Below are 27,863 nucleotides of genomic sequence, written 5' to 3'. Positions count from 1 at the left end.
TGTTACAATATACAGAGCCACGGTCTCAGCAAAATAGAGGCCATACTAATAAGACATTTCCTGGTGGGGAGGACAGATACTGTAGTTTGATGCTCCGGCTCTTGATGTGCAGAACCATTTGAAATAGCAGACAAGAGACTCTTGAACTGAATCCAGGTCATCACTCAAAATTCACTTAGAGTTGATGTGCTGAGTCGTCTGACTGACGTGCTGCATCGCTGCACATTGAGGGTGGGTCTGTCCAAGTCTGTGGTCCACAGTGACATAACTTTACGACTATGGAACACATTGTGATTAAATTTTATATTGATTTTAATGGTCCTAAGTGATTTGTTCTGACATTGAAATGTGCAGTTAAATATACAAATACTGCAGATGTGATGATGACATAGTCAGAAAATCAGATTTGTGTTCAATAGAATTAAATAATTTGACATCATAATAAGTGAGGGAAAAACATAGGCTATATTATTCCAGTCCAAAAAGTTAATCATACAATTTGACTGTTTTTTTCCCCATATTTCTAGCTTCCATATTGGATTGTTTGCCAAACATGATCAATAAATGTATGATTAACTCGTCGACCACATCACACCAATTTTAGCCTCTTTATACTGGCTCCCTGTTTGTTTGTTTAATTGGGTGCCGGTCCATAAAATCACAGCAAAGTAGAAAAACCCAACAGCACTCACTAATACTTTTAATATAGTGGAAAATAGAAAATCTTAAAGCTTGTGCTTTAAGATTTTCTCCACCAAGGAGGTTATGTTTTCGCCGGGGTTGGTCTGTTTGTCTGTTTGTTTGTCTGCAAAATTACTCAAAAAGTTATGAACGGATTTTGACGGAATTTTCAGGAAAGGTGGATAATGGGAGAAGGAACAGATGATGAAATTTTGGTGGTGATCGGTTGAAGCAAAGTGGATAAAATAATAAATAAAGTCTATCGTCTGACAGCCTCAGCAGCAATTCCAATTTCTAAAGACGGTGAAAATAGCACCATCTGGTGACTGGAAAGCACGTCTCGTTCTACTTGCTAAATATTGTAATTCTATAGTCGAAATTAATGTTCTGTGTTGGAAAAAAAGAAAGTGAAAAATACAAAAAAAACATTATATTCTGTGTTGGTACAAAATAAAAATGAAATGAATACACCACAGTGTCTCCATGGTGAAGGCATATATAACCTAATAATGATAGTGATGCAAATAACCTAAATGTGATGCAGGCTGCAAAATCTGATGCAGAGGGGAGGGAATATCACCTACTTGGCGGAGGTCTGCACTCTCTGAGTGCTTTTGTAGTTCTATTATATTTATACTATTCGATGCATCACTGAGGTTTGCATTTATGGATGGTCTATATTTGTATCTTTTTTAATGTTAACCTGAACCAGTTGGTTTCTGTTAAAAGGGAGACACGTCCACAAACCATTTAACGCTGGGGATGGCTATGAGCTGAAACGCATCCGTTTGACTGCTGCTGTGCAATCCACTATATTAAAAGTACTGTACTTATTGGTAAGTGCTGTCTGTTTTTTTTTTTACTTTACTTTTAAGGCTCTTCATGGCTCCAGATGACTTTTCAGACCCTAATGAACCTCTGAGTAGTTTGAGATCCTCGGGCAGAGGTCTTCTGCTTGTTCCAGAGTCCAGGCTGAACACTAAGGGACAGAGCTTTTGCAGTCAGGGCCCCGAGGCACTGGAATGACCTGCCCAAGGATATGAGGCTGTCTCAGTCACTGGCTTTGTAAGTCTCTCCTAAAAACATACTTCCTATGGGACAACAAATCCTGACTTTATCTGAGCTGTCTGTCTATTTTATCGTTATCTTGTTGATTTTCCCATTTATTTTCTTGATTTTAGTTTAGGTCTTCCTTATTTTATCTCTTACTAGATGATGTTTTATGACATGTTATTTGTTTTATTCTCCTTGTGTTTAAAATGTGTTTAGTTTTATTGTACAGCACTACTAACTGTGATTTGAAAGGTGCTGTATAAATAAAGGTTTTTATTATTATTGTCACACCTTTCATGCTCAAAACCTACAGTGATGCCCTTAGAGTCAGTTACAATATCATACTTAGGCCATGTTTACACAAAAACGATCCACTGGAAACAGAATTGTGTCTCATTTTCGCTTTTCCGCGTTTAGACGACGTTTTTATAACAATCGCCGTGCACACAGATCCGCGAAAATGACCAAAAACGCTGCAGTATACATGCCAGGCCAGTAGTTGGCGGTGTGACGCTTACTCTTCCTTCTTCAGAGCGGCAATGTATAAACAAACAAAATGCCCAACTGCACAAGCGTTTGTCTAGACGGACGACGAGGTGGAGTTGCTACAGAAAATCTATACTATGATGGGGAAGCGTTGATTAATTCAACAGAGTGAGCAGCACAAGCAGAGCTCGGGAATCCACCATTGTTGTTGTGATGGTCGACTTTCTCGCACATGGCTAATGACTGGAAGCGTAATGCGTTTCCAAAAAAATTGCACTCTGGAACCCACAACATATAGTCCCTAAATTGAGAACAAAGAGTAGGTGAATGAATGTAATGCTAAGATAAACGTGTAAAAGTTTCAGGCTCAGCATTTCAAAAATTACATATTTTTTCATGGTCCATAGCTGCCAATTTTAATGGTCCACAGAGGATGAACCCTGTGGGGATTGTTCTTAATCACCACTCTGTCAAATATCCATATGTACATATCCATTTTGACTGTTATACTATCTCTGTCTTTAATAGACGTTTGCTAACCAGAACAGTCGAGCTGTTTGTGTTGCACTAAAAGGACAATACATCTTCTACTTACAAGAGGGTGGATCTGTTTTCAGGAAGATCCAGCAGGACGGGAGGTTCAGCCGTCTGGGCAGGGTCGCCTGGTCGATTTGTATGGGACACCGAGTCTCTGACACCTAGAGAGGATGTGTAATTAAAGAACAAATGAACACTCGAAAGACAAGGCAATTAGAGGAGCACTTCCCCCCAAATGACCACCTGTGTATCAATTACTCACCTTGTTGCAATCAATTCAGGAAGAAAACTTTGTTTTGCTTGCATATCTACACTGCGAACAAACAATCCAAAAGCTGAGAAAATTGTTAATGTATTGGAACAAATGGGGGCCATGTTTAACATCGGTAAAGGTATATCAAAACATGTGTTTACAAAGTCCCACACAACCTGTGCAGTATAATCCAAGTCTCATTTATCCAGTCGTATGCTCAGTACTTCCCAAACACATGCACTTTCACTAAAATTTAAAACACTTCTGCATTGTCTATGCCTGAGCATATAGGCAAAAGTGTTTGGGAAGTACTGAGCATACGACTGTATATGAGACTTGGATTTTACTGTTTGTAAATGGATTTGATATAGTTTTGCTGTTGTTACACATGGACCCTTATAATTTCAGTTCATCAAAACTTTTCTCCATTTTTGGATTCTTTGTTCACCACAGAGGCATGTGAGAAAAACAAAGTGTACTTAATGAATTCAATGTAACCCAGGTTGAGTAACTGATATACAAATGGTCATTTGGGGGGTGAAGTATTCCTTTAATTGAGACTGTGCTCTGCGAACTTGTGCAGGGTGTTTTTTTGCCATTATAACAGCCGATTGACATCCCGCTGATCTTGATTTTTTGGATCACGTCCTCCTCGTTTAGTTTCATGGCACCACAATATAACATTAAATATATAGCATGAAATGCTTACTCTTAGTTCTGTCTTAGCATCTTTGCGCTTTTTCTTAATTTAATTCAACTCCCTCCTTCAAAGTCCTGGCCTTCAGCGTTCTTTCCTGCACTTCATTCTCGTCTTCGTGATCATTAGTCTCTCCCCCGCACACTGCTACTCTCTATATCAGTCAATAGTGTGATAAGGTCATGTGCCATAAAGAGGTCCAATTAACTCAATCTGTGTTTTCATTAATCAATAACCTTGCTCTACGGAGCAATTGCTCTTTCTCTCTCTGTCCCTCCCACACACACACACACACACACACACACACACACACACACATGGAGCAGTGGATGAATGTTCTCTCCTACCATAGAGCTGCCAAACGCGGACCTTGTCTTCATAGGGGAGGTCATATTTCAGAGGGTCTCCTACGGGACCCTGGTAGTACGGTCTCATGATGGACTCTATGGCCGAAGTGTGGACCAGGCCGATGGCGTGACCGAACTCATGGACTGCAACCGCAAACAGATCCATCCCATGAGAGTCTGAAGGAGACAGAGAGAGAGATCAGGCAATATGTTTTTACACATTTTATATCAATGTGTAGGACTCCACATGCTAAAAACGGATCATGAATGGGACCATTTCTAACATGTAAAAAAAAAAAGGGGGGGGGGGTGTGCAATCTTTATCAGAATCAGAATCAGAAATACTTTATTGATCCCTGAGGGGAAATTATTTATGTTACAGGTGCTCCTTGCAAGAGAGGAAAGGTACGTGAAAATATAAGAAATTTAAACAATAGTATTAACAAATATATAGTTAAATAAACAGGAATTATTAACAAACATAAACGTAAATAAATATATGTATATATGTACATATATATATATATATATATATATACATATATATTGTAAACTGAACAAGATTATTTACACAAACAGAATATGAAGCTTTGGGTTAGTTCATCGTCACATACTGACGTTTGGTCATGGGCTCTCCACGTCCACATACGACGTGCAAGGTACCCTGGGTGTGTTGGTTTTTGACGTACTGGGACACCATGTCAAGTTCTGCCTGTTACATGCATTGTCCTTTTTCAAAATACACTTCCGTTTTCACAGAAACTTTAACATTTATATACAGCGTCTTTCAAAATGAGCGCACTACGTTGGTACAACACGTGGTTAGGTTTAGGAAAAAAGAACAGGGTTTAGCTTTATAATCTTACAGGATGAACACCACTCTCTCGGGTGAAAGTTGGTGTTTGTTGGACCCATCCACAACCCCTCCTGCCTGCCTCACTTGGACTTTTGTCGCCTTAACCATCATCCTTATCCCACTGTGTTTCCCCCTGTTGCCGCCTGGCGCCTACAACGGCAACCGGCCATGAATCATGCCAACATTAAAGGACGCCTTTTTTGTTGGTTTCTGGCGCTGCATGTCACAACCCAAGCGCTGGACATTGAGGACTTCTGAGTGAGACTGGGCTCGACAGCCAGCTGATTGGATCATTGCTTCTAGTCAGTCAAACACCAATCACAGCCCATTCTTACATCACAGCAGTCCATTTACACCAATGCTGCTACGAACCACTGCTGCTGGCAAAGCTTTGCCTTCTCCACCCTGGCCTCCACCTTCTAAATTCAGAGTCCTAACATGGCTTAAAGGTTAAAAAGGTGTTTTATGTCTTGCTTTGGGGCCACTCTTGTGCACCCATTGTGCTCCCTGTGATCGTTTAGCATGCTGCATGTCCGATCCAGGGAGTATCTTTAGAGTGGAGCCATCAGCGCCAAGCATAACTGTATTTCCATTTGTTGCAATAAATGTTTAAATCTATGACGAGAGAGCGTTCCTGACTGAAATTTTATCATTGTTTGTATTGTTTTCTATGTGTTTTCCTGTTTAGCTGCACATACTTAAATGGTATGGCTCTGGTAAGTGACATTAGTCAATTTTGTTCTAAAAAGTAATAATTACTTGATGTACTTGCATTTGTAATGATGCATATTGGAACTTGGAACAGGAATAAAACAGGAAGACACACACCGTCCAATTTGAATTTGTTCTCCTCATCCTTTAAACTGGAGTTATTTAGGTGAGCAGTCAATTCAATCAAAGAAGCAGCTACAGAATGCTGCACACAGCACATTTTTCTTCCCCACAATCGTTCCTGTCCAGCGTAGTAGTAAATTACTTACAAGAAAATTGCACACTCAAAATCTTAGACACAGCTCCTCTTTCCTCGCTCTCGACGTTTCAAAAATTAATCAGCACCCTTTTGGTTCAGAGAGAGGAAACAACAGAGAGAAGCAAGACGTGCAAATATTGTTAAAGCGGACACAATTAGACATGATAATAAAGGTTTACACAAAACATGAGACAGTATTAGTGCCTTTCATAAATCATCAATTGCTTTTACTTTAACCGCCTCTATCTCAGTTTCAGCTTTTACAGAGATCCCCTTGCTGCTCGAAGTTTGTGTCTTTTGTAGAACCAATACAACCCCTGTTTGCATGTTTATCCCCTTTATGAGTGAACTCTATAGGTTGCAAGTTAAGAGGCGTGACAGACAGCTCTGGTGGCTGTGAGTGCTGTTAGGCATGTGGTGTAGTGAGATAACTATGGTAATACTGCCTTAGCCCCTGGGCTGCCAATCAAAACCTGAGTGCGGAAAGACACCTAAAGAGGCTGCAGGCTATTAAAGCACATTTCCCTCGATGTTCAACTAAAAAAGAAAAGGCAAAGCCTCCAAAAACTCCTTGTCTGGCGCTGTTAAGCAAGACAAAACCTGGGATTTAGAGAGTTAGATTTGCAAAAATGTGAGTGCTAGCGTGTCGAGCCAAGCTAGCTTAGAGTTCCTTGGTGGCTAGGCTGAAGTCTGCATTCTGTTAACCTCATGTTGGCCTCGGCTCGGGAACATCTCAGTGCTGTGCTCTGTCAAAAGACAAAGGACAATTGGAGACACGCACCTGTGCTTACAACACCTGGGATATTCCGAAGCCAAATGCCAACTCTAATCTACAGGAGCACATGGCGCAGAGAGGAAAGGTGGATAAAAGGAGGGATTGAGGGGGAGAGAACAGGGATTCAGAACAAAGTAGGTACCATGTCATCGTATTTACAGTCCATCTGAGGTTGACAGGCAAAAAAAAAACCTTATGCCCGCGGACAAAGTCAGAGTGGAGAGATTTGGGTGGATGAACGGGACTCATTGAGTTAGACATCCGTGGCAGAAAGACAGAGAGCCGGAGAGGGAGAGAAAGTGACATTCAGAGTAAACAGACAGAAGCAAAAATGATATTACTGCAAGATCAGTAACACAAATCCCACAAACTGAAGTGTTTTCAGAGCATCACAAGATATTGTATTAAAAAATCTCATTACTTTGACACACAGTAAATACAATATATTCAAGGGTACCTCTACCTTGGATTTAGCATGATGTACCCAGAATGCTACAAACACAGCCTGCAGCATTTAACTAAAAGTTTAATAAGGACGGTGTAGAATACGGTAGATGGAAAGAAGCAGGAGCACAACTAGCCGAAGGCTATCTTTTTCATTTGATGTGAATCCTTGTAGTTTCGTGACCTTGTATTACCTTATGCTATAAAGACGCCAGAATCAATATTTCTATCAGGACATTTGAGATATGCAATAGCTTTTTTTTTAACCATGTTTAAAGCAGGCAAAAACACGTTCAAAGTGATAGGAGGAAACAGCCATTTACTTAAATTGTCCATGAGCATGTAGGGGAAATTGAGAGTGGATGACGATACAACAACTTCAGCAACCCCCATTGCAATTTATATCACTTGTCACAAAATATGTTGGATTTTATCATTTAAATGGTAAAACATACCGAAAGGAGCAGTGTGTAGGATTAAGTTGTATCTGGAAGTGAGGATTACAGATTGCACCTAGCTGAACTTCTTCCAGGATTCCTTCAGTGTTCATTGTTCAGGAGGTTTTTACCAGGAGCTGAATTATCCACAGGGGTCTCTTCCTCTCCAAAACATCCAGAGTGAATAAAGTGATTAAAACAGGTAAAAATACTGAATAAAGCAGTTTCACGTATTTTTCTGATGCTGTTTGGCTCATCACTGACGTGTGCCCAATAAGCTTGGCTGGTATCACCATATGATGGTGTACCAGGGTATCTGAAAATCCCCACAGTATGATTCTCGATGCCATCAAAAATACAGGCGTTCCTCTTTCTATTAAACCAATTGTATGCAGTGCACAGCACGTGCCACCAGAGGTCAGTCTCTGGTCTCTACTAGTAGAACAGGTAGTTGAGCTGACAGACACTGTGACTCAGAGTGGTGGGGATAGAGTTACAGGACTGCAAACAGCCGGCCAGAAACAGCACATAGAGAGATAAGGGGGGAAAAAACATATATTTACATCTAACTCTGTGAATTAACGATTTATTTCAACCAAACCAGAGTTAATGATTGTTGGAATAGTTGACCAACTAACTGAACGACTAGTGTCGCACACTAATACCGTCATATACTGTATACCCCAATAAAATTTCAGGAGGGAATGAACGTATGAAAGATAAGGAGGCTTTTACTGGAAGCTGGATTATCTATGCAGGTCTCTCTCAAATGGTTTCCCTGATTTAAACCGGTAAAGACACTAAATAAAGCAGTTTCACGTTAAAAGTTAGTGATTTTCTGATGGTACTCCTCATTGAGTGGCTGTTTACTACAATGGCTGACATGAAAATGCAAAAATCCAAATTATTCTAATGTAACAAAAACATGACGATTCTAATTTTTAAGTGATTATACACAAAAGAAAACACACTTATTATATTGTGTTCAATTTCTGCCAATATATATCCCCCTAAATCCTACATACTGGACATTAAATATGAGTAAAGTTGCATGCAAAAACAGTAGCGGCAAAGTCAGGTACTGTGCACTGAATATTTTAGAATTCATTAAACCTGAGACAACATATTGCCACTGGCCGAGGATAAACATTAAGGGGTCTCAATATTTACACAAGAATTGTTCAAGCAGAAGAAATCCTGTGGTGGCTGATCTTTTTTTGTTTTTTGCAAGACTACAGTAAATTTGTGAGCGCCCTGAAAATCAATTCTGGTGATATCTGCAGCAACAGTTGACCCACATATTTCCTTTTCTACCTTTTCTACCCTTACAGTAAGGATGCCATTAGCCACTAGATTATTGGAGATTACAGCAATTTTATTCCATGCTCCAGTGCAGCTCAGACCCTAACCTTCACTCGTTAAAACTCAAATAGGAAGCTGATCGTAGTATTAATATTTCTGAGGAGAAATAGACTTGGATCCTTGGAAATATATGAAAAAGGTACCTAGAGAAATGAAAATTAGACCTCAAGCAATTTGAAATATTTATCAAAGTTTATTGATCTCCATCTAGGCGCCGAGAAGTGAAACTAAAATTAAAGTCAGATTCTTGAACTCTTATTCATGCTGTGGAGTTGTGGTATCTTCTATTTGGGAATTAGAGAATGTTGACTAAAATATGTACTGAGTGGGACATTTTATGGTTGAAAAATAAACTTCTTAGTGCTCTCTGGGGGAGAAGCCATGTAATTGCTGCAATGTTTCTAAATTACCTCAATCATATCTTTGGCGTCCGTGTACTGCAATTTTTTGTTACTTATCCACTGGGAAAAAAGACAGATACTTGGCTGATAATATCCCCCATGCCAATGTATTGGTCAGACTCTCTTATTAAATGTAACTTTCCCTTTTCAGCTAGTTTGTATGTGTTTGGAGACACTTCACTCTCTGTGATTTTGGCCTGCCTAAGGCAAAGCGAAATACAAAGAGCTATTATGTCATGTCAAAAATTAATTGAGAGGAATGGAAGTCTGCATCAACTCCTTTTGTGAATATTTAGTGTGTTAAATTAGGCAAGTTGGCAGCTCTAGAAAAACGACCCTTTAAGCTACTGAACAGACTGGATGGCTGCTATACAAAACAGGAGATGTGGGACTGTCACATCAATGGTCCAAATTTAATTAATACATTTTCAGTTTGCAACAATGAGCGACAATCAACATGCGGGCGCATCTGGCTCCAAACCACCAATGAGTAAACGCTGAGGAACAATAAAGGATGCAACCTGTTGCTTTTTCTGGGCGACAGACTCTGGGAACACGCCTGTAAGGTACAGTATGGTCTCATTAAGAGGAAAACTAAAGCCAACACATAGAGTGAAGACAAATTAATATTTCTTTGGATTTTTCAGTATCAATAAACTTCTCTTCGAGAATTCACCAAAACTGTCTCAGTATAAAATTACAGTTCTAGCATGCTAAATCATCTTTAAATCTGCTATAATCAACATTCTAATATTAAAAGCAAACTGTGGGTTTTTTGTGAACAAAGAAAAGTTATATTTCTCAAAAAACCTACTCAGTGTATCCCTAAGGTCCAATAAAAGTGTTGAATACATTCTGTTCCCCATAAATCATTTGCAAAGCCATTGTTGTAAACATTTTAAATCCTATATTACTTGTATCCAGGTTCACTAGCTAACACTTATATGCAATCCCTACATTTGTTGAGGGCATTCCTGCATGCCTTGGTGCATTACCACAGCGTTGGTTAAAATCACAAATGACTTCCGTATGGCAGCTGACTCCGGACTCTTAACCATTCTCATCCTACTTGATCTGAGTGCAGCCCTTGACACCATTTCTCACAACATTCTCCTCAACAGGTGGGCCTCTATTGGAATAACTGGCACACTCCTTGACTGCTTTGAATCCAATCTATTTGACTGTATTCAATTTATCCAGCTCAAAACTTTCAAATCCCAGCCATTTCCAGGTACTACTGGTGTTCCTCAAGGTTCTGTCTTGGGTCCCCTTCGTTGTATCATCTACTTACTTCCTCTCGGCTACTATTAACCACCTTCGCCCATCCCTCTCACTGCACAGTACTGCTATTCTTGCACCCTGTTTACATCTTGTATTGATTACTGTAACTTGCTCCTTTTTGGCCCGCCTCTCAGGTATCCACAAACTTCAGTTCTGGTCCAGGACTCTGCCGCTTAAATACCGCATTGACTTAAAGTTCTTACTCGCTCCTCTATACCTCTCTAAACTCTTGCACATTTACACCTCCACCCACACTCTCAGGTCTTCCTCTTCCATCCACCTCACTGTCCCGCCAGCCCACCTGACCACCATGGGGTGTAGAGCCTTCAGCTGCTCTGTTTCCTGCCTCTGGAACTTGTTTTGCTGAGTATTTATTGGTTGTGATGTTATTACCATTTTCTCATTGACTTTTAAAAATCTGTTATTTTCTCTATCTTTGCATGTAAGGTGACCTTGAGTGTCGTGAAAGGCGCCTATCAATAAAATGTATTATTGTTTTGGTTTAAAGGGCCACAACTTCACTGTTTTGTGTCATTTTCGATACTCTCATCAGTATTTTACTCAGCTGCAGCCTGCATCTGTTTTCCACGAAAAGGCTCTAATTGTCCACTGTATGCAAGCTGCTCAGCATCAAACAGCCCGCTGACAAGTTTAACACTATCTTGTTGGAGAATTTAATTGAAAGAAGTGGGCTAAATAATGGCATCACATGGCTAATGTTATGTATCGGGTTTAAAGACAGAGTGGAGCCATTTCCATGTCGGGGTGTTTTTGTTGAGACTGTTTAACAGCTTGTGTCAGATGTTAGCCACTGCTGCTGTGTTAGCTTGTGCTAACTGGGCAGACATTGACCTGACCGCTCTGATAAAGGTGTCCATGTCTGCCTCTGGGTTATTAGCTTGTTGAGGGACACTTGACAACCAGGAGCAGCTTCATGGCGTCGCTTAGTGGCATTGTACGACTTCAGCCTGGGCAGCAGCAGATTTTGCTGTCTTATCATCTCCCCCCATAGCGTATATTATATTTAATGTATTTTTTTTTACTGATTTATTGACAGTATTAATCGGTCAGAACTGTGCTTATAGCTTTGTTCTGCACTGCCCCCAACTGGACAAAAAAAAAAACAGTTAATGCAGGTTTGATAGACAGAAAAAGACGAAGAAGTAAAGAAGTTTACTATGATAGAATCACAGGCTGCACCCAGACTGAGTAGAGCTACAACTCAGAGTCAGCATCATAGGTGCTGCATGCAGTAGGTCATTTATCACTGTGAGTGCATTCTTAGTGCTGTGTAATGACCTAAATGTCAGGCTGAAACATTTGAATACCACACTGCTTTGGAGTTAATTGGGTTGCTATTATCATTTCTAGTGCATTTAAGATTTGAAATTGTATAATTAGCAAGGGCCTTGGCCTAGAGTGAAGTCCCAAATCGCTAAAGGCATTTGGTCTCAAAGTAAGACTATAGCAAAGATCACAAGGGCACAGGCAAAACTTTCAAGGAGGGGATCAATATCTTGTTTTTTATAGCGTGCAAATAATGTTGTCAGTAGTCTACTATCTATATCTAAAATCACATAAATCCTACTTCTGTTCTAAAAGATTCTAACAAAATCCAAGGCAGCAGTGTACAGTGCAGGGTTGTTTTTATTGGCATCGATTGGCCAAAAGAAACACAGGGCTTAAGTGCCTTTACAGAGAGCAGCCGGAGAGGAAGAGGCAGATGCCTGATTTACAAATGAAAAAGTCTGATGTGTTTTATTTGATGTACATTTCGCCCTTCATTGCAGTGAGTAAAAGAAGTAACCTTGAAAGCAGAAACATCTAACAAGGTAAGATGATTCGCAGCCGGCATGTTTTCACTCTCGCTCACAGTGAAGGCTGAGTTTTTAACACTGTGGCTTCCATCTGGCAATTTGTGACTGGAAACGTAATGCTTCACACAGAGAATTTTCTTTGTTTTACTCCTGTTCAAATCATCGCTCGCCATCATGTTGAAAAGATTCTGAAGAGAGAAATAGATTGGGGTCAAGACAAGAACCCACCTCTGACCCCTGCCCGCGCCACTGCCCTGCTCCCATTAGCCAAATCTATGCAGATGATTCTGTAAACTACGACAGCATCATGCCATCATGTCCTGCCACTGCTGCGGCCTGCTGTGAGGTCTAATTGGAGCAGATTGAGCAGCTGTAACATATGGTTCACAGCTTTACCAGGGCAAAAGCAAAAGAATTGAAATGAACACGGGTCCTGCCTGCATCATAGACTCACCAGCTGGTGCAGTCAGTGTCATCCACACCCTCGCAACAAACTTTAAGCTCCATCTCTGGGGATGAGGACAACAAAGTGAGCCTGTAACACCCCTGAGGATCTTATTTTTCAGCCTTAGGTTTTGGTCACAATCATGAGAGGACTGTGTGCCATGAAGAATTGTGTCCTATCTGTCTAAAACCAAGTGACCATCATGTTATTGCACGCATGAGTATAATTTTTGTTGAAAATGTAAGAAATAAGTGCCCAATTTGCATGGGTCATTATAAAGGGCATTTTCATATTAGGTACAATTGATTTGTTCTATGCCCGAGTACAGCTGCCCCCTTCTCCACTCCCCTGCCGCTCAGCTTTCCAGTACACTTGCATCATCATCTATGTCATAATTTTGTTGTGCAACAATGTAGAAAAGGGCGGCACAGATAGACACTGCTGTCCCAGGGATTGTCAGCAGTGGGAAATGCCGGAGCAACAAGATAAAGCTCTGGTCCTGGCGGGAGGAGGAGCAACCCCGGAGTTTCAAAACTCAACCGGAGTCAGTGATGACTGAGTTTTAGAATAAGGTTACAGTGCTAACGTTAGATAGTAGCGTTAACGTTACTAGTAAGTGGAAACACACAAGGAAGATAAGGTTAATGTTTCAGAGCCCACGCTGAAGTAGGCTAACGTTAGCCATTAGAAGCAAACTAAACATAATGTTATCTGTCCTGCACAGTCAAACGCAACCCCAAGTTTTGAAAGTCAGTCGGTCGGAGGCCTCCACGTGGGGAAGACAGACAGGACACTCGGCCAATCATTGCAATGATTGGTCGGAGTTTTCTTAGAACCATATGAGAATGGTACAATTATGAGTTTTTATCTCTGGTGGAATTCACTTACATTTTAGTGTGCCATCAGCTTATTAATAGCATTTTAACTTAAACAAAGAAAAGCATAACATTTCCAGAAAGGTAAGTGTTGCTTTAAATTAAGTTCAAAACATCTTGTAGTCCCGTTGGTGTTCAACCCTGATGCATACCATACCAGAGTTCGTATGTATGGTACTCAAGCTTTGAAAGTGGACTTGGGCACGGATCTGCATACCGTGCCCTGGTAAGGTACCCAGTGTTCACTCTAATCAAATGAACTGGACTTTGGGGTCTAGTGTACTTGGATACAAGCCGAAGTCCCTGGTGTGAAACACCCCCTTAATGACAACCTCAACAGTGTTGGAAGGTGTAATCACATTCTTTATATAAAGGAAGAATTTGAAATACCTTTATTAGCTTTCTTGTGAAGAGTAAGATGGAAAGATTGATACCACTCATACATCTGTACACCAATAATGAAGCTTCAGTCAGCAGCTGGCTAACTTTCACGTATGTAGCACACAATGGGGGATCAGCCGTGTCAGACACGTTCTAAAGGAAATTATTCATTTGGTTTAGGAGTGGGGTGGTGTCTAGGAACAGCGTGCAAGAGAGGAAATGACGCAAATTACACTGCAGTCAAGGTACCGGTTCTTAATTTGGTCTTAAACAACAGAATCTCTTGCCATTCATTGAATTTGTCTGATGATTTCGGCATCGGCTTTCTCTCCCTTTAGTCGTTGCCCTCGCTGTCTTTGTGTAAATGACCCCTCTTCTTTACCCTTGTATGTTTGTTTTATTCTAGTTTGATAGAAACCATCAACACGCCCACTCGCTGGACCTGCTCTATTCACACATGGGCTCAACCGGACATTAAACAGACTTTGTACTGGGGAGCTGGCAGAGTGAAGTCCATTTAATGTCCGGTCCAACTGATTCCGACATTTGCATGCTCACATACAGCTCCTCTGGGTAATATTGAGATAATTACAGGTTTCCAGTGCATGTGAAAGGGGCTATTGTGTCCAAATCAGTCTTTAATTAATTGTCATTGGAGCAGCTGTTAGTTGACAACACAGATTATAGTGCTACTTAGAGGTCTGATAGATATTCCTTTCAGCTTTTTATTGCCATAAATCGAAGGCAACATTTTGCTGTCAGGTAGAAATACTTTGATCACTAATAATGGGGTGCATTTGTCTCTTTTTTTATCCAATCTTTTGTTAAGAAATTCTAAACAACACACTCAATTCTTCTGAAAACCCCATGGCCTTATTCAGCAATCAAGTGGGATCAATATCAGTCAACTTCAATTTCTTTTTTTTAATTGCTAAAAACAAGAATTCATGGGTGTCAGAGGCGTATTAGAGTAGATTGTTTGTTTATGGCGGTTGGGGAAAATGAAAGGACGCCTGTAATGCCTCCTAATAAGCTTGTGATAACAACCACCACTGCTTTAGTCACTACTCTGAGTCCTGTGTCTGAAGCCATTGTATGTTATATTCATAGTTCTAACAAATTAAATATTAATTATAGAATCTGGAGCATGAACAAAGGGGTAGACGCACAGCTTGGCTCCAAAATGCAGTCAGCGTTCTAGTTTTGGATATAGAAGTCTTGGTGAGCACGGAAGTTCAAAACAGTTTTCAGGCTCTTTTTCATTTTCTTTGAGTTTACGAGACACTGACTGTCTCTCCTCATTTTACAGTGCTGTGGAAGTCTCTATGAAATGCTTTGATGAGATGTTTCCTAGAATATCACTCCATACCCATTCTCCATCATACTTCCATCTTCTCCCCCTTCTTCTGATTCAGACACGCACTGTCTTTACTAATTAATATAACACATGCCTATTCAAACACATGCGCACAACACCTGGCGCCTAAGCAAAGCTCCTCACCTGGTGATCTGAAGGTCCAGGCCTCGTCATCATCAAAGTGTGTATCCCCAGCTGTGAACCTCTCACCAGGGAAAAACGCGTGTGCCACGGTGCCCCCTGGCCCATCAAAGGGGTATCCATCATTGTGGTCGGCCTTAGTGAAGTCGATTTGAATGTCTGCATCACTGCCGGCCACCTCGTGGAAGTTCAGAGGCGCGATGTCGCTCCAGACCTTCAGGGCGTAGTACATCAGGGCCCGAACAGTGTCCCTGCCCAGTAAGGCTGAATCCTTAGGGAAGGTCCTCACTCTGAGAGAAGAAAGGGAAAAAAACAGATGTGTTACATAAAAGTAGAAAGAAATAGGACATGGGGATTATAAGGTGCCAGATTTTCACTCTCAGGCGTGTTGTGTTTACTACCCCAGAAAGCCCTGTAGCAGTTTTCAGCAAATTCACCTTTCTGAATAGAAACCATTTTACACCTGAGCAAAATTCACAAAAACGTTCTCTGTGCATACTTTGTTCAGCGTTTAAAGTATTCTGCCTATCATAACCCCTTTCAGATAGATTGTCCAACCTTTACTTGAAACATTTAAATGAATAAATGAAGAGAAACATCCTGAATTCTTACACTCGATCTTTAAACTGCCTTTTCTTGCCAAGCTATCAAAAAACTTGTTACTTTGCAGACTTCGGTGCACTTTGGAGTGCTGTTTAAAAAGGGAAAGCGTTTAAACAATTGTCTGTTTTTTGCTGCCAACAAAGGTGACTCTTTCCTCCTGACTGTAAGTGTAGCTTTGGCGTAGTTGATTATTACACTGACACAGGCTCACCAATGCAGCTTTTAACCAGAACAAAGTGTTGCTTCTAAGGGTGACTTCCTCTTGTGTTCTGAAATAAAAAACGCCTCATACAGCATACTAAAGCCATATACTTCCTCATTAATTTCATACATGAGCATAGATAGATACACAGTTTAGAACATTAGCTATTAGACCAAATATCAACTCATCATCCACAACAGACCTCTCTGGACTTTCCACTGCATCACCATAAAAACTGATTTTGTTGCCATAGAACAAAATCTATACAAGAATGGCTTCATCTAGAGCCAGTGTTTGATTGATCCATTCTGGGCTACTGTAGAAACATGCCAATGCAACATGGCGGACGCTCCCTATGTAGATGTAAATTTATCGTTAAGGTTTGATGTGTGGCAGTTGGGTTACTTTTGTTGGGAGTACACACATGTCATTAATAATTTTAAATTTTTTTTTTTTTTATAAATTACTAAAACACAAATTAACTTAACTTGTAAACCTTACATAAATAACTCTTTCTAAGGTAACACAAACACAACTATTCTTATTTTCAGGGGATTATACACCAATGAAAACACATGTATTACACTATATTACATTTCTGCCAATATATTTCCCTACAAAAATTCTGCACACAGGACCTTTAAATTTCTGCTGCTGGAGATTATTCTGGTCTTTCATAGTTATGCAGATGACAACACAGGTAATGACACAATGGGACCCCAGCATCCTCAGTAGCTTTACAGGATGTTCTTAAGGTAGACAGTCAAGTGTTGCATGTTTGACACACAGGGGTCATTCCATTCTGACATATCACAATTAACAGCTGCTGACCTGACTTAACCATTTTGGTCAACATGCCCCATTAAGTGGACAAGCCTGCCTACTTCTGACAAACACCTGCTGTATGTTTCAGGCCAGCAGTTACCTGCAGCTGAACTTAATCAGAATTCATGGAAAAAATGCTCAATGCGACTTGAAGCTCTACCAATAAGACAATTAAGAAAACAGATTCAGCAATGTAGTGAGCTGTATTTAGACCTCTTCAGAGATTTGTCATCTTAAATCCTTTATTGAGATGACCTGCCGATGTTTTCTTGTAGCAAAATATATCAAAAAGGATTTTTACTGAGTCAAAAGAACTTTCGCCACCAGCAACATTTCAGACCTTTCATCCCCACATGAGTCGGAGCAGCAGCTGTTTCAATGACCCCGCTTGCAGCGGAGGGTGACCGGACCTTTACTGTCAAACTTCTGAACACCTGCCAGAGGAGCTCACACCAGTGAGATCTCTTTAATCTTTTAAATCACTTCTCAAGGCGCACTCACACAAGTCAGCAAGTTCTGTCTTGTTTTATGTTTTTAATCCCTTCTTTATTCCCATATTTCACCTTGTGAAGCCATATGATATATGTGTGTACAGCCTATGACTGATCTTCTTTAAGAGGTCTGAACGCTCTAAGTGTTGTAACACTGAGCTTCTTTGTCCTCCTCCTTTTTCTGTGTTAAAACAATCTCTACCTCAGAGACGACTATACCTACCACACTAATGCAGTTTTCTTTAATTACAGATACTAGTCCATACCCATTGAGTGCACAGTTGCCCACGTACAGTTTCACATGGTGTGTGTTTGGGATACAGGTCATAGGAAATTGCAAATTAAATAGTCAACTGAACCCATTAAGAAGAGCAATGTATTCAGACAGAGGTTTTGTGAATTTGATAGTATGATTGCTTTATTGAAAGTACAGTAGTACCATTGCCAATAGTGGGATAGTGAGTGGACTAAAACTGTACATTAGTAGTTGAGGTAGCACGTTGAAAGGCAGACAGTTAAAGTGTTTATATGTTGTATTGACTTAAAAGTGGGAAAGGTGTGGCTAGCCGAGTTTCATACAGATCGGTCAAACTTCCTAGGAAGTGATCGATTTGAAGTGTTTTTCAAAAAATTCAAAATGGCGGAAAATCTATATAACAGGAAGTTATGGGTTCTTGAGGCAAATTTGTTCGTCATGAGGAGAGGCATTTCTGTGCAAAGTTTCATGTCTCTATGACATACGGGGCATGAGATATGCCCATTCAAAGTTTGCAATTTCTATCGGTTGCTATAGCACCCCCCTTGATGTAATATTGCTTCATTCGCATCCTCCCATGACCCTCTACCACTGTGCCAAATTTCACATGGATTGACCAAGTCAGTGAGGAGAAAAACTTGAAAACAGAGACACAGACAGACACACCCACAGACAGAGTTTTCGTCATTATATAGTAAGATAATGTAATGGGTATAAGGCAGCTATAATCAATACACACTACTTGTATGTGAAAAATAGCTGTTCTGAATACCTAGTTTTGGGCAATGGAAGTGGAGCGAGAAATATCCATGATTATTCAAAGCTTCAAAATGACTTGGACATTTTTGAAACATCAGTTTAAGTTGCTGCGCCTAATGATGTGACAATTAGCCACTTTGTTAGCATGCAGGTTGTAGTCACATTAGCCATGATAGCTAGGACAAAGAAAACTTTGCAAGACGACTACGGCTTAACTTAGAGTTTCAGGTGACTTGCAGAGCTCATTGTAGATTTATGATATGCCAGTTTTCTGTGGCAGATCTGGCACTTGATTTTTGGAGGCCATCTTCACAAATTCGAAATTTTTCCAGAGGTTTGACCTTCCTGTCATGTGTGGTCAAACTGTCCCAGTTTCGGAGGTGCTGGTGTGTTGGTGACTGACGTTAGATATAAGTGAGTCAGAGTGACAAACTGTCACTAAGTTTAAATGTCCCCTAGTTGAGAATGACTGATTTATGGGCTATTTAGATGTTGTGGTAATCTATCTACTATCTATCTATCTATCTATCTATCTATCTATCTATCTAGAGACAGGGAGAGAGATATGTATAAACATACAAACTGAGCATTTGAATACTGAATTCATTCCAATGTCAGTGATCAAAGCTTCAAAGAATTCAGGTCAGTGCTGATGTGAAAGGAGTCACTAGCACAGATGAACCTGACCCACTGAGAGTCGGCTGTATGGAGCGCTTTAGACCTTTCTCACTGCACAAAAACCACTCTTACACCTGCTAATATCTGGCTTTTGTATGTAATGGGAAAGGTTACAGTTGCATTCACACCCAGGCCAAATGAGTCACGGGTATTCATCGGCTCTGGATCCAATCAGCAGTGATGAAAATACAACATCCAGGTGAACGTGGTTTTTTTAGCCCCTTTACTGGTGAGAAGCAATAGCGAGCCATCAAAATACCATCTGTCTCCATCCAAGCAGCGCTCCAACATAGACCCAAATTAGTCTGAGTTTGAAAGAGACTGAATTCGTAAGAGATATATAAAAAGAAGTAACCACCATAACATTTTCACTGGCCTCCATGCTGCTTTCTACTGTTTGTGAACCTGTTTTCTGGCCTGTCCATGACATCGAACGTGACAACTCGTCTGCTGCAGAGCTGTGTGCATGGCTCTAGTGTACTGGAAATGGGAAATAAGTCTATTACCTATTTTCAGTTGGTTTTCCTGTTTAAAAAACATGTACACCCACTAATTTTGGTGGAAAAGGGGTATTAGTAACACTCCATAGTCCATTGGGTTCTCTCTTTTCCAATGATGACTACTTTTGCATATCAGAAAGCTTTGAAGAGTAGTTATATGAACATTTTTTTGTATGTATAAAAACAGAAATGGGTATAATCAGCTTTTTCTCTTCTCCAAAGTTTCAGCCTGCATTAGCAGATATTTCCTCCTGCTCCTCACTGCAGTCAACACTTGAGCTGCCTGTTGTTCTGCTGTTACCACGATGTCTTTAACACACCCAGCGAAGCGAATGAGTTCATTAGTGCAGCTAATTAATGTATTAATTAGCAAATATGTCTATGTCAACATGTCACAAAACACATGGGCGGTATTAGCAACTTTAGCTCGAGGCAATAAGGTAGTAGTAGCTTGAAAAGGAGTTTTGCATCATTAAGATGGAAATATATGCAGCTCGTCACTTCAACATCTAATCAGACCACCAATTCTGCGGGGAGACCTGTGGTGTGCGGTGAGTATGATTTTTTATTCTTCTTGCGTTGATTTGTACACAAAATGTGCCCACACAGTCCACTTACTCATACTGCCTGTGTGCCTGACCCTCGCTGCAAACCACAGTTAGCCAAGGTCACTGCAAATGGCTCAACCTCCACAGACAATTCACCTGCTTATTAGTCCTAATTCAGACGGACGAGGGTGGGCGATTGTGTGTGTGTGTGTGTGTGCGTGTGTGTGTGTTTGTGTGTGTGTTTGGGAGAATGTCGATGAGAGAGAAAGATGGAGAGGCAGAGTGCATTGTTTTGTCACCGTGAGACTATGTATGTGCATCCATTATGTCAGCTGCTGAGTGTGTGTATGTAATTGTAGGTAGGTTGGCCAAGGTCAGAGCTTTCCTGCCCTGCATCTCAGATGAACTGAGGAGCCCCGGGGAACTGACTGTATTAACATTAAGAGACTAAAGGAAATTAACCAAGTGGAATATCCCCGTTGCGCCTCCTTTAAATTTAGTTAACCTCACGGAGCATGACTGGGATCTTATCAGTTTGTCAATCTTACACCTTGATTTTAACGACCCCATTCATTATGTTTTAATCAACCGACCAACTGCTGTGAGATCTGATGTTACACAGTTTACCCTCAAGTCCATGTCAGTATAGGTTGTTTTTATTATGTTCTAATTTTCCTCCAGTCAAAAAAACTAAGCAGATATTTAGTGGCTACTAGCAGTGGGGTTGCACAAAACACCTTAAGTTAAGATTTTTCTTGTTAAGGCTTTCTTAAAATATAATCAGTTGCACAAAACACATCTTCTCCTTCAGGTTTTCTTTAAAATGTTCACTTAAGTATTTTAGGTTTTCTCCTTATCTTGGTGTTATACTTAAGGAATCCCTTAAAGTTAGTTAAACCATTGCACAAAAGACTTAAGGTGTTGCAAGCTTGAGTGCAAGCAAACAAATGGTTATCATGGAAACTGTAGTATTTACTTTAAAATCTTTTTACTTAACTAAGCAAACCGTCTAAGGGATTCTGTGCAGCACTCTTAAGTATGTCCCTCAGCTTAGGAAAAAATACGTCTTAAGTGTCATACTTAAGGAAAAAACTGGTGTTTTGTGCAGCTGACTCGTGAAACTTCTCCCATGTAACAAGTGTGTGGGACAACTATGGTGAAGGATGTGAAAACATGAACGCCCTATCTGGAGCCAGTGCTTGATTTGTCCGTTCTGGGCTACTGTAGAACATCAAGGCGGACTCCGTGGAAGAGGACCTGCTCCGTGTGTAGCCTAGATATAAACAGTTCATTCTAAGTTAACGAAAACACAATGATTCTTATTTTCAAATGATTACAAACTAATGAAAACATAGTTATGAATATTATAGACCATTTCTGCTAATATATGCCCCTAAATCCTACACACACTGGCTTGTTAAATCAACCTTGATGTTTTCTTTTTTTTTTACTTGACACAATAAGCTTATTTTGTCACTGAGAAATTGAATTAAATATGTTGTCATGTGTAAAATATGGCAAACTTTTGACCAATACAAGTCAAAACTTAGGGTGCTTTCACACCTGCCCTATTTGGTTCAGTTCAATTGAACTCAAATTCGTTTGCCCGCTAAGTGTGATTCATTTGGGCTGGTGTGAACACAGCAATCACACTCAGGTGTGCACCACAACAACCGGACCAAGACCTTCTTGAAGAGGTGGTCTCAGTCCAGCTACGAACAAACTCTGGTGCAGTTTGTTTGTGGTGAGAACGTGTTTCAACCTCGATCTGAACCAACTGCAGTAACATGACACATTGTTTGGGTTAAACATGAGCATGTTACAGTCCTGGAGGATTATTAATGTGCACCTCCTCCTGTACTGCCTTAATATGCACATTCAGCACATCCAATGCATCAAAACATTGTTTTCTAGTTGGAGCCGCGCCTCGTTTTCAAACTGTATGGTTTGACTAAAATGAACAATGACAGCAATATAGTCCACGATGAGCAGCGCTAAAATCAACCTGCGTAGTTGTCCCTCCATTGTGACATTAGAAAGTGTCACATTTATCTTGCAAGTGTACTCTTCTTCAACGTTTGGTTTACTTCCTGGATTTTTCCCACATGGAAATTCTGACCAATGCAGAGCAGCTTTCTCGCACAAGACATTTGATCTGGTCCGCTTGTAAATGCTGCCGTGAGAACACGAACCAACTCTAGGCAGTTATGCAGCGTTGTAACAAAATTAGTCCCTGATTTGGACCAAAGCAAGACAACTCTAGGTCTGAAAGCACCCTGAGATTATGATGAGTTAGAAATTCTCAAACATATTAACACTATCAAAATGATGCTCTCAGCAATCTCTGAATCCATTGGCTATGGGTCTGATGACGATAAGCCTCTGCTGAGAAACAGCCAATTTTCCAAACGATTCAGTGTGGTAAGCAGATACCCACGCCAAGACTTCCTCTTCCATGTGCAGCTCATATCATCCAATCTCCATAAGCAGATTTCTGCATATGAATGCAGGTTTAAAGAACAATAACACAAAAAGAAGAAGCTTTTAAAAAGCTAAATCATCATCAGACCATAGCTTATGGGTTCCCAGGTTGCATTTTAGCTAATGGCTTCTGCTTTTCTACATAGACTGTTCACCTGCCACTCAAACGTGATTGGTTGATATCAGACTACAAATGTAAACCAGAACACCAAAATTTTGCTCCATTGCCTAAAACTTCCGCACACATATACAGATATTTGTTGGATTATCCTTTCAGTATTGGCATATCTTTTATGGTCATGTACTGTATGATCCAAGTCACAGTTCCTGTTAAAAGTCTCATTGCAACATCTTTAAAAAGCATCCTTTGGTAATGGCAGAGTACTTAAAGGAATAGTTCGACATGTGGAAATACGCATATTTGGTCTCCCCTAGTTGCCTAGCAACCTCAATTAGGTCTAGCTGTGGGCACAGAGTATGATTAGGGTTAGGAAAAGATCTCAGGTGGGGTGTCGTGCAGTAAAGTGGGTAGTCTGTAAGACCTTCTTGGCAACTTCAGTGCGATGACAATACTCCAGGAAGTCACTGCACCTGACCGAGAAGTTTTTTTCAGCACGTAACTCTTCGTAAAACCACAAATTTTTACGTGTTTCTATGTAGTTTAAACAATCAGGATATAATGTGTAAAAAGGTAGCTTTAGAGATGCTGGCAGACAAGAGTTTCTAGACATAATCAGGCTAGCTGTTTCCCCCTGCTTCTAGCCTTTAAGCTAATCACATGTGAGCTATTGTTTCATATTAGCTTACAGACACAAGTGGTATTGATTCACTCGTCTAATTATTATCAAGAAATTGATTTTTTTTATTATTTCATTCATAGAGCTGAAAAAAAACCTGAATGTTGATTAATGTCAAAGTTTTTGTGGGCAACAATGTAGTGACATCATTTTCCCAAGCTGTGAAATGGCTGTGTGACCGCAGCCTAAATGTTTATTTTGTTCAAATTTCACAGCCGTGACTGATGAGTAGTTAGAAAGTGATAAGCACATGAGCCAGCAGAGTCTGGGGTAAAAAAAAACATGCAGATGTAAGGGTTTTTTGGCTTCAGCATAAAGCAGGAGTCATCAGCAGGTCGGTGGCTGAGGGCTGTTTAGCAGCAGCGCAGCTTCTGAGTGTGCATCATTGACTCACAAATAAATATCTGAGAACAGAGTGTACTGTCAGACGTTTCCACATCAATCAAATATAATACCTCCATAAAGAACTGCTTACATCAAAGCACACCCTGACACTACTGAGCAGGCAGTCCTGGACAGACTCTGAACCTTTTGCTATGGTGCTTAACTGACAAGCTGAGGATGGAAGAGGAGGCAACGGCATGATGAAGAAAGAGAAGAAAGAGAGGAAAGAGAAAGGTGCATTGTTGCAGGCTGATGGGGATGAAGGCGGAATAAGAGAAGGGAAGGAACAATCTGAAATATGCAAGTCAGTGTCGCAGTATTTATGATTATTTGACACTTATTTCACATTTAAAAAACATCTATCTTATTAAATATAAACCTGACTGCATTAACTTTGTCCTTGATTGTCAAAAAATAGAAATGAATATTTGTAATCCTGCTGACTGGTTTATTTTTATCATTTGTTTTAACGAAAGGAACATTCTTGTTATTGTATTTGAGTCGGATGCTTTTAAAGTGAACTCGCATTACTGGATGATCAAAGAAGTGTATGAAGGAGGTCAAGTATAATGAGGGCTGTAATTTCCCAAACAACACAGCAGCAACACTAATCTGGGACTTTATAAACAGAAAAATACCTATTTCTGACTGATACTGAAATCAGTGTTTCTGCAAATGCCAATAGAGGTGTTCAGGATGTGGCTAACATACATCATAATTTCAAAGTTATACACTACTTGACTTATTTTATAGCAGGGTATGATGTTTCTGGGAAACTGAATTTGTGAATCTGTTAATCTCACTAGCCTGAAAAGAAAGTCTTTAATTTATTGAGTTGTGAAAGAATGAAAGCTGTTTAATGGGTCTAAACACGGGCTTTGGAGACAAATCTTTTTCCCTTTAGATCAATAAGAGGAGGGCAATGTTTTGCAGGGGATTTTATGTGTAATGCATTATTTAGGTAAATGAATGTCTCTCCACCAAATCACAGCCTACACTTAACCCTCTGCACACAAATCATGATGCTGGAGCAACAGTTCGTGTAGGGGAGGAGAGCACACATACATTTCAATTTTCTGTTTTCTATTGCACTCAAACAGAGTGATCCCAACAGTAAAGATAATGGATATAATGCGATCAATTTGAGCAAGTATACCGTAAAACTTCAATTAAACGCCCAGTTCCTTTTAATAGCCCGGTGTGGAAACACATTTTGACAAACAAATTAGACGCCTGGTCTGGCTGCCAACCACTTACTTTTTTTAATAGAAGTTCTTGGGATGTATAAAACCTAGTTGTTGGCTACCTCAAATTATATATCCATCCCTCCATTACCCTGTAAGTTATTCATAGTCCTTTAGGCTATAAGGGTCAAAAGAATCAAAAGGGTTTCTCATAAAAATGAATCCAAGTTGTGAGTATTGTTTTAGCAGGATAAAGTGAAATGTTGTGTCGGTATGCCAGGTGTTGTAATCCTCGAGTGCCGTAACTTTCTCTCTCTAAGGCGCTGTCTGTCAGAGCTAGATCAAATTAATGATTCATAATTGCTATATTACCTGAAGCCTAATTTTTATACAGGTAATATTCATACTGGTTCAAATAAAGAGTTTGATTATATTTCCCATCTCTGCTGAGCAACAGTTTCGTGCCAAAGGAATTAAAGGCCTGTCCCAAATATAGGCCCATTGATTTCAGTGATTTCAGCCAATAATAGCTCGGGCTATTAACTGAAGTTTTACGATAACTAAGTTAACCTAATAAACCTTCTAGTCATCACGGAAATAACATGGCTGTGGAGAGTTTCATGGTTGTACATGTACAGTGACTTTGTGCTTATATTACATCTAAACAGTTTTACATCTGACAGACAAACTATGTTTTAAATACTTAACAATAAAGAATCTAAGTTTTGCCATTACAGACTCTATTACAATATATTATCTCAATAGTTCAATTGCCTGTGGAACTGCCTCATCCTACCTTCAAAATGTTTGGACTGAGTACATGAAAATGCATTTATAGTAACCTTAGAAGAACTATTCATTTATTTGTTGTGCTGTTTCAGTTATTTCCTTATTCCTAGGTTTATAGTTATTGTGTTTGAAGTTAAATGACCTTTTCTTGGATTGTCAATTATTCCAATGCTCATCTGTCCTGACCAGCACACCACTAAGGTAATAAAGTTCTTGAACCTAAGTGTCCTAAATTCTTAAATATTCTTCAACACTGCTTCAACACACCTGTAGGAACTGTACAACCTCACGGTTGAAGACCATGTCTATGTTGGAAAGACTGGTGACTGTTGTCCAAGTGCCCTCTTGTGGCACTCTGCACAATTGCGCTTTCAAGCATATGCTGTGCAGTCAGTAATCAACAGGGCTGGGTAACAATTGGGATTGTGTAATCAGATTAAAAAAATAAGTATGTTTAATCCGCCATGGTTACATTTGGAAAAAAAAAAAGTAATAGGATTATAGTTACATTGTCAAGGATTACTTAATTACATTTGTATTACGTCTTTAAAAAATGAATTTTAAAATTATGAAACTTTTTTTTCATGATGACCAATGCTCTATGTACTCATGAAAAGCACTCATAATGGGTTTCTTGGAAAAGTGCTCCGCTTCGTGACGGTCATTTTATTTGCCGAAATGCCAATGCTGAAAATGTAAATCGCATTTTATGTGCACTGAAAATGTTTTGAGGTGTTTAAGGAATTTCATTTACTGTGAGGAGTTAAAGATGAAACATTTCTTCAATCTTTCAAGTAAGATTATTTTTTTAATTTCAATGTTTTCCAGTTTCAAAATACCAAAAAAGGAAAAGGGCCTGAAGCAAAGGTTTGAGCATCATGCCTGGTCAGTTCGTAGTAGCGCCTCCTTTGGCAAGTACCACAGCTTCTAAATGCTTTTTATAACCAGGTAAGAGTCTCTCAATTCTTGTTTGGGGGATTCTCACTCATTCTTCCTGCAAAAGGCTTCTGGCTCTGTGAGATTATCGGGCTGCCTTGCATGCACTGCTCTTCTGAGGTATATCCACAGATTTTTAATGATGTTTAGGTCGGGGGACTGTGAGGGCCAAGGCAAAACCTTCAGCTCGCTCCTCTTGAGGTAGTCCATTGTGGATTTCGAGGTGTGTTTAGGATCATTATCCTGCTGTAGAAGACATCCTCTCTTCATCTTCAGCTGTGTGGGATGTTTGCTTCCAGGATTAGCTTGAATTTAACTGAATCCATTCTTCCCTCTACTTGTGAAATGTCCAATGTAGATTTGGGCAATGTTGGCATTCTGGTATGCAAATGGAACGATCCAAAGGAGCAATCAGATATTTTAATTCTCATGTGTATCTGAAACTGATTTAACTTCACTGTTTATTTGACGATTAGATAGTAGCAACCAGGTCATGACAAAATGTATTTGTACTTCTGGTAATAACTCACTGACATTAAGCATATCTGGTCAACACATTCTCACTCTGACCTTGTCACAAATTGACGTTTTGGTCATGGACTTTCCAAGTCCACATTTGACGTGCAAGGTACCCTGGGTGCGTTGGATGTTGATGTTTTAGGACAATGTGTCAAGTTCTTTTCTTTTAAGATACACTTCCGTTTTCATAGGAAATTTTCTCTTTCAAAATAAATGCACTACGTTGGTACAAAATGGCAAATTTAGGTTTTTCCTTCAACAACAAAAGTATGTGCGCAACAAAGCACGCAGTTAGGTTTAGGAAAAAAAGAACAG

At 39.9% G+C, this 27,863-nt stretch overlaps 1 protein-coding gene across 1 annotated transcript in view; it reads right to left on the bottom strand.

Annotated features, from left to right (window-relative positions):
* The window catches only part of mmp17a (matrix metallopeptidase 17a), a 144,917-nt gene that overhangs the window by 20,114 nt on the left and 96,940 nt on the right, over positions 1–27,863 (bottom strand). The window contains exons 4-6 of the mRNA XM_049604670.1: positions 15,600–15,886; positions 4,055–4,231; positions 2,816–2,918 (exon numbers count right to left, since the gene is read on the bottom strand). Coding sequence (XP_049460627.1) covers positions 2,816–2,918; positions 4,055–4,231; positions 15,600–15,886 — 567 coding nt within the window. The remainder of the gene's footprint in view (positions 1–2,815; positions 2,919–4,054; positions 4,232–15,599; positions 15,887–27,863) is intronic.

The sequence above is a fragment of the Epinephelus fuscoguttatus genome, linkage group LG18, assembly GCF_011397635.1.
Source record: "Epinephelus fuscoguttatus linkage group LG18, E.fuscoguttatus.final_Chr_v1".
In the NCBI taxonomy this organism is placed as follows: domain Eukaryota; kingdom Metazoa; phylum Chordata; class Actinopteri; order Perciformes; family Serranidae; genus Epinephelus; species Epinephelus fuscoguttatus.
The sequence above is the reverse complement of the archived record's forward strand: the minus strand, read 5'-3'. Positions and strand labels throughout refer to the sequence as shown.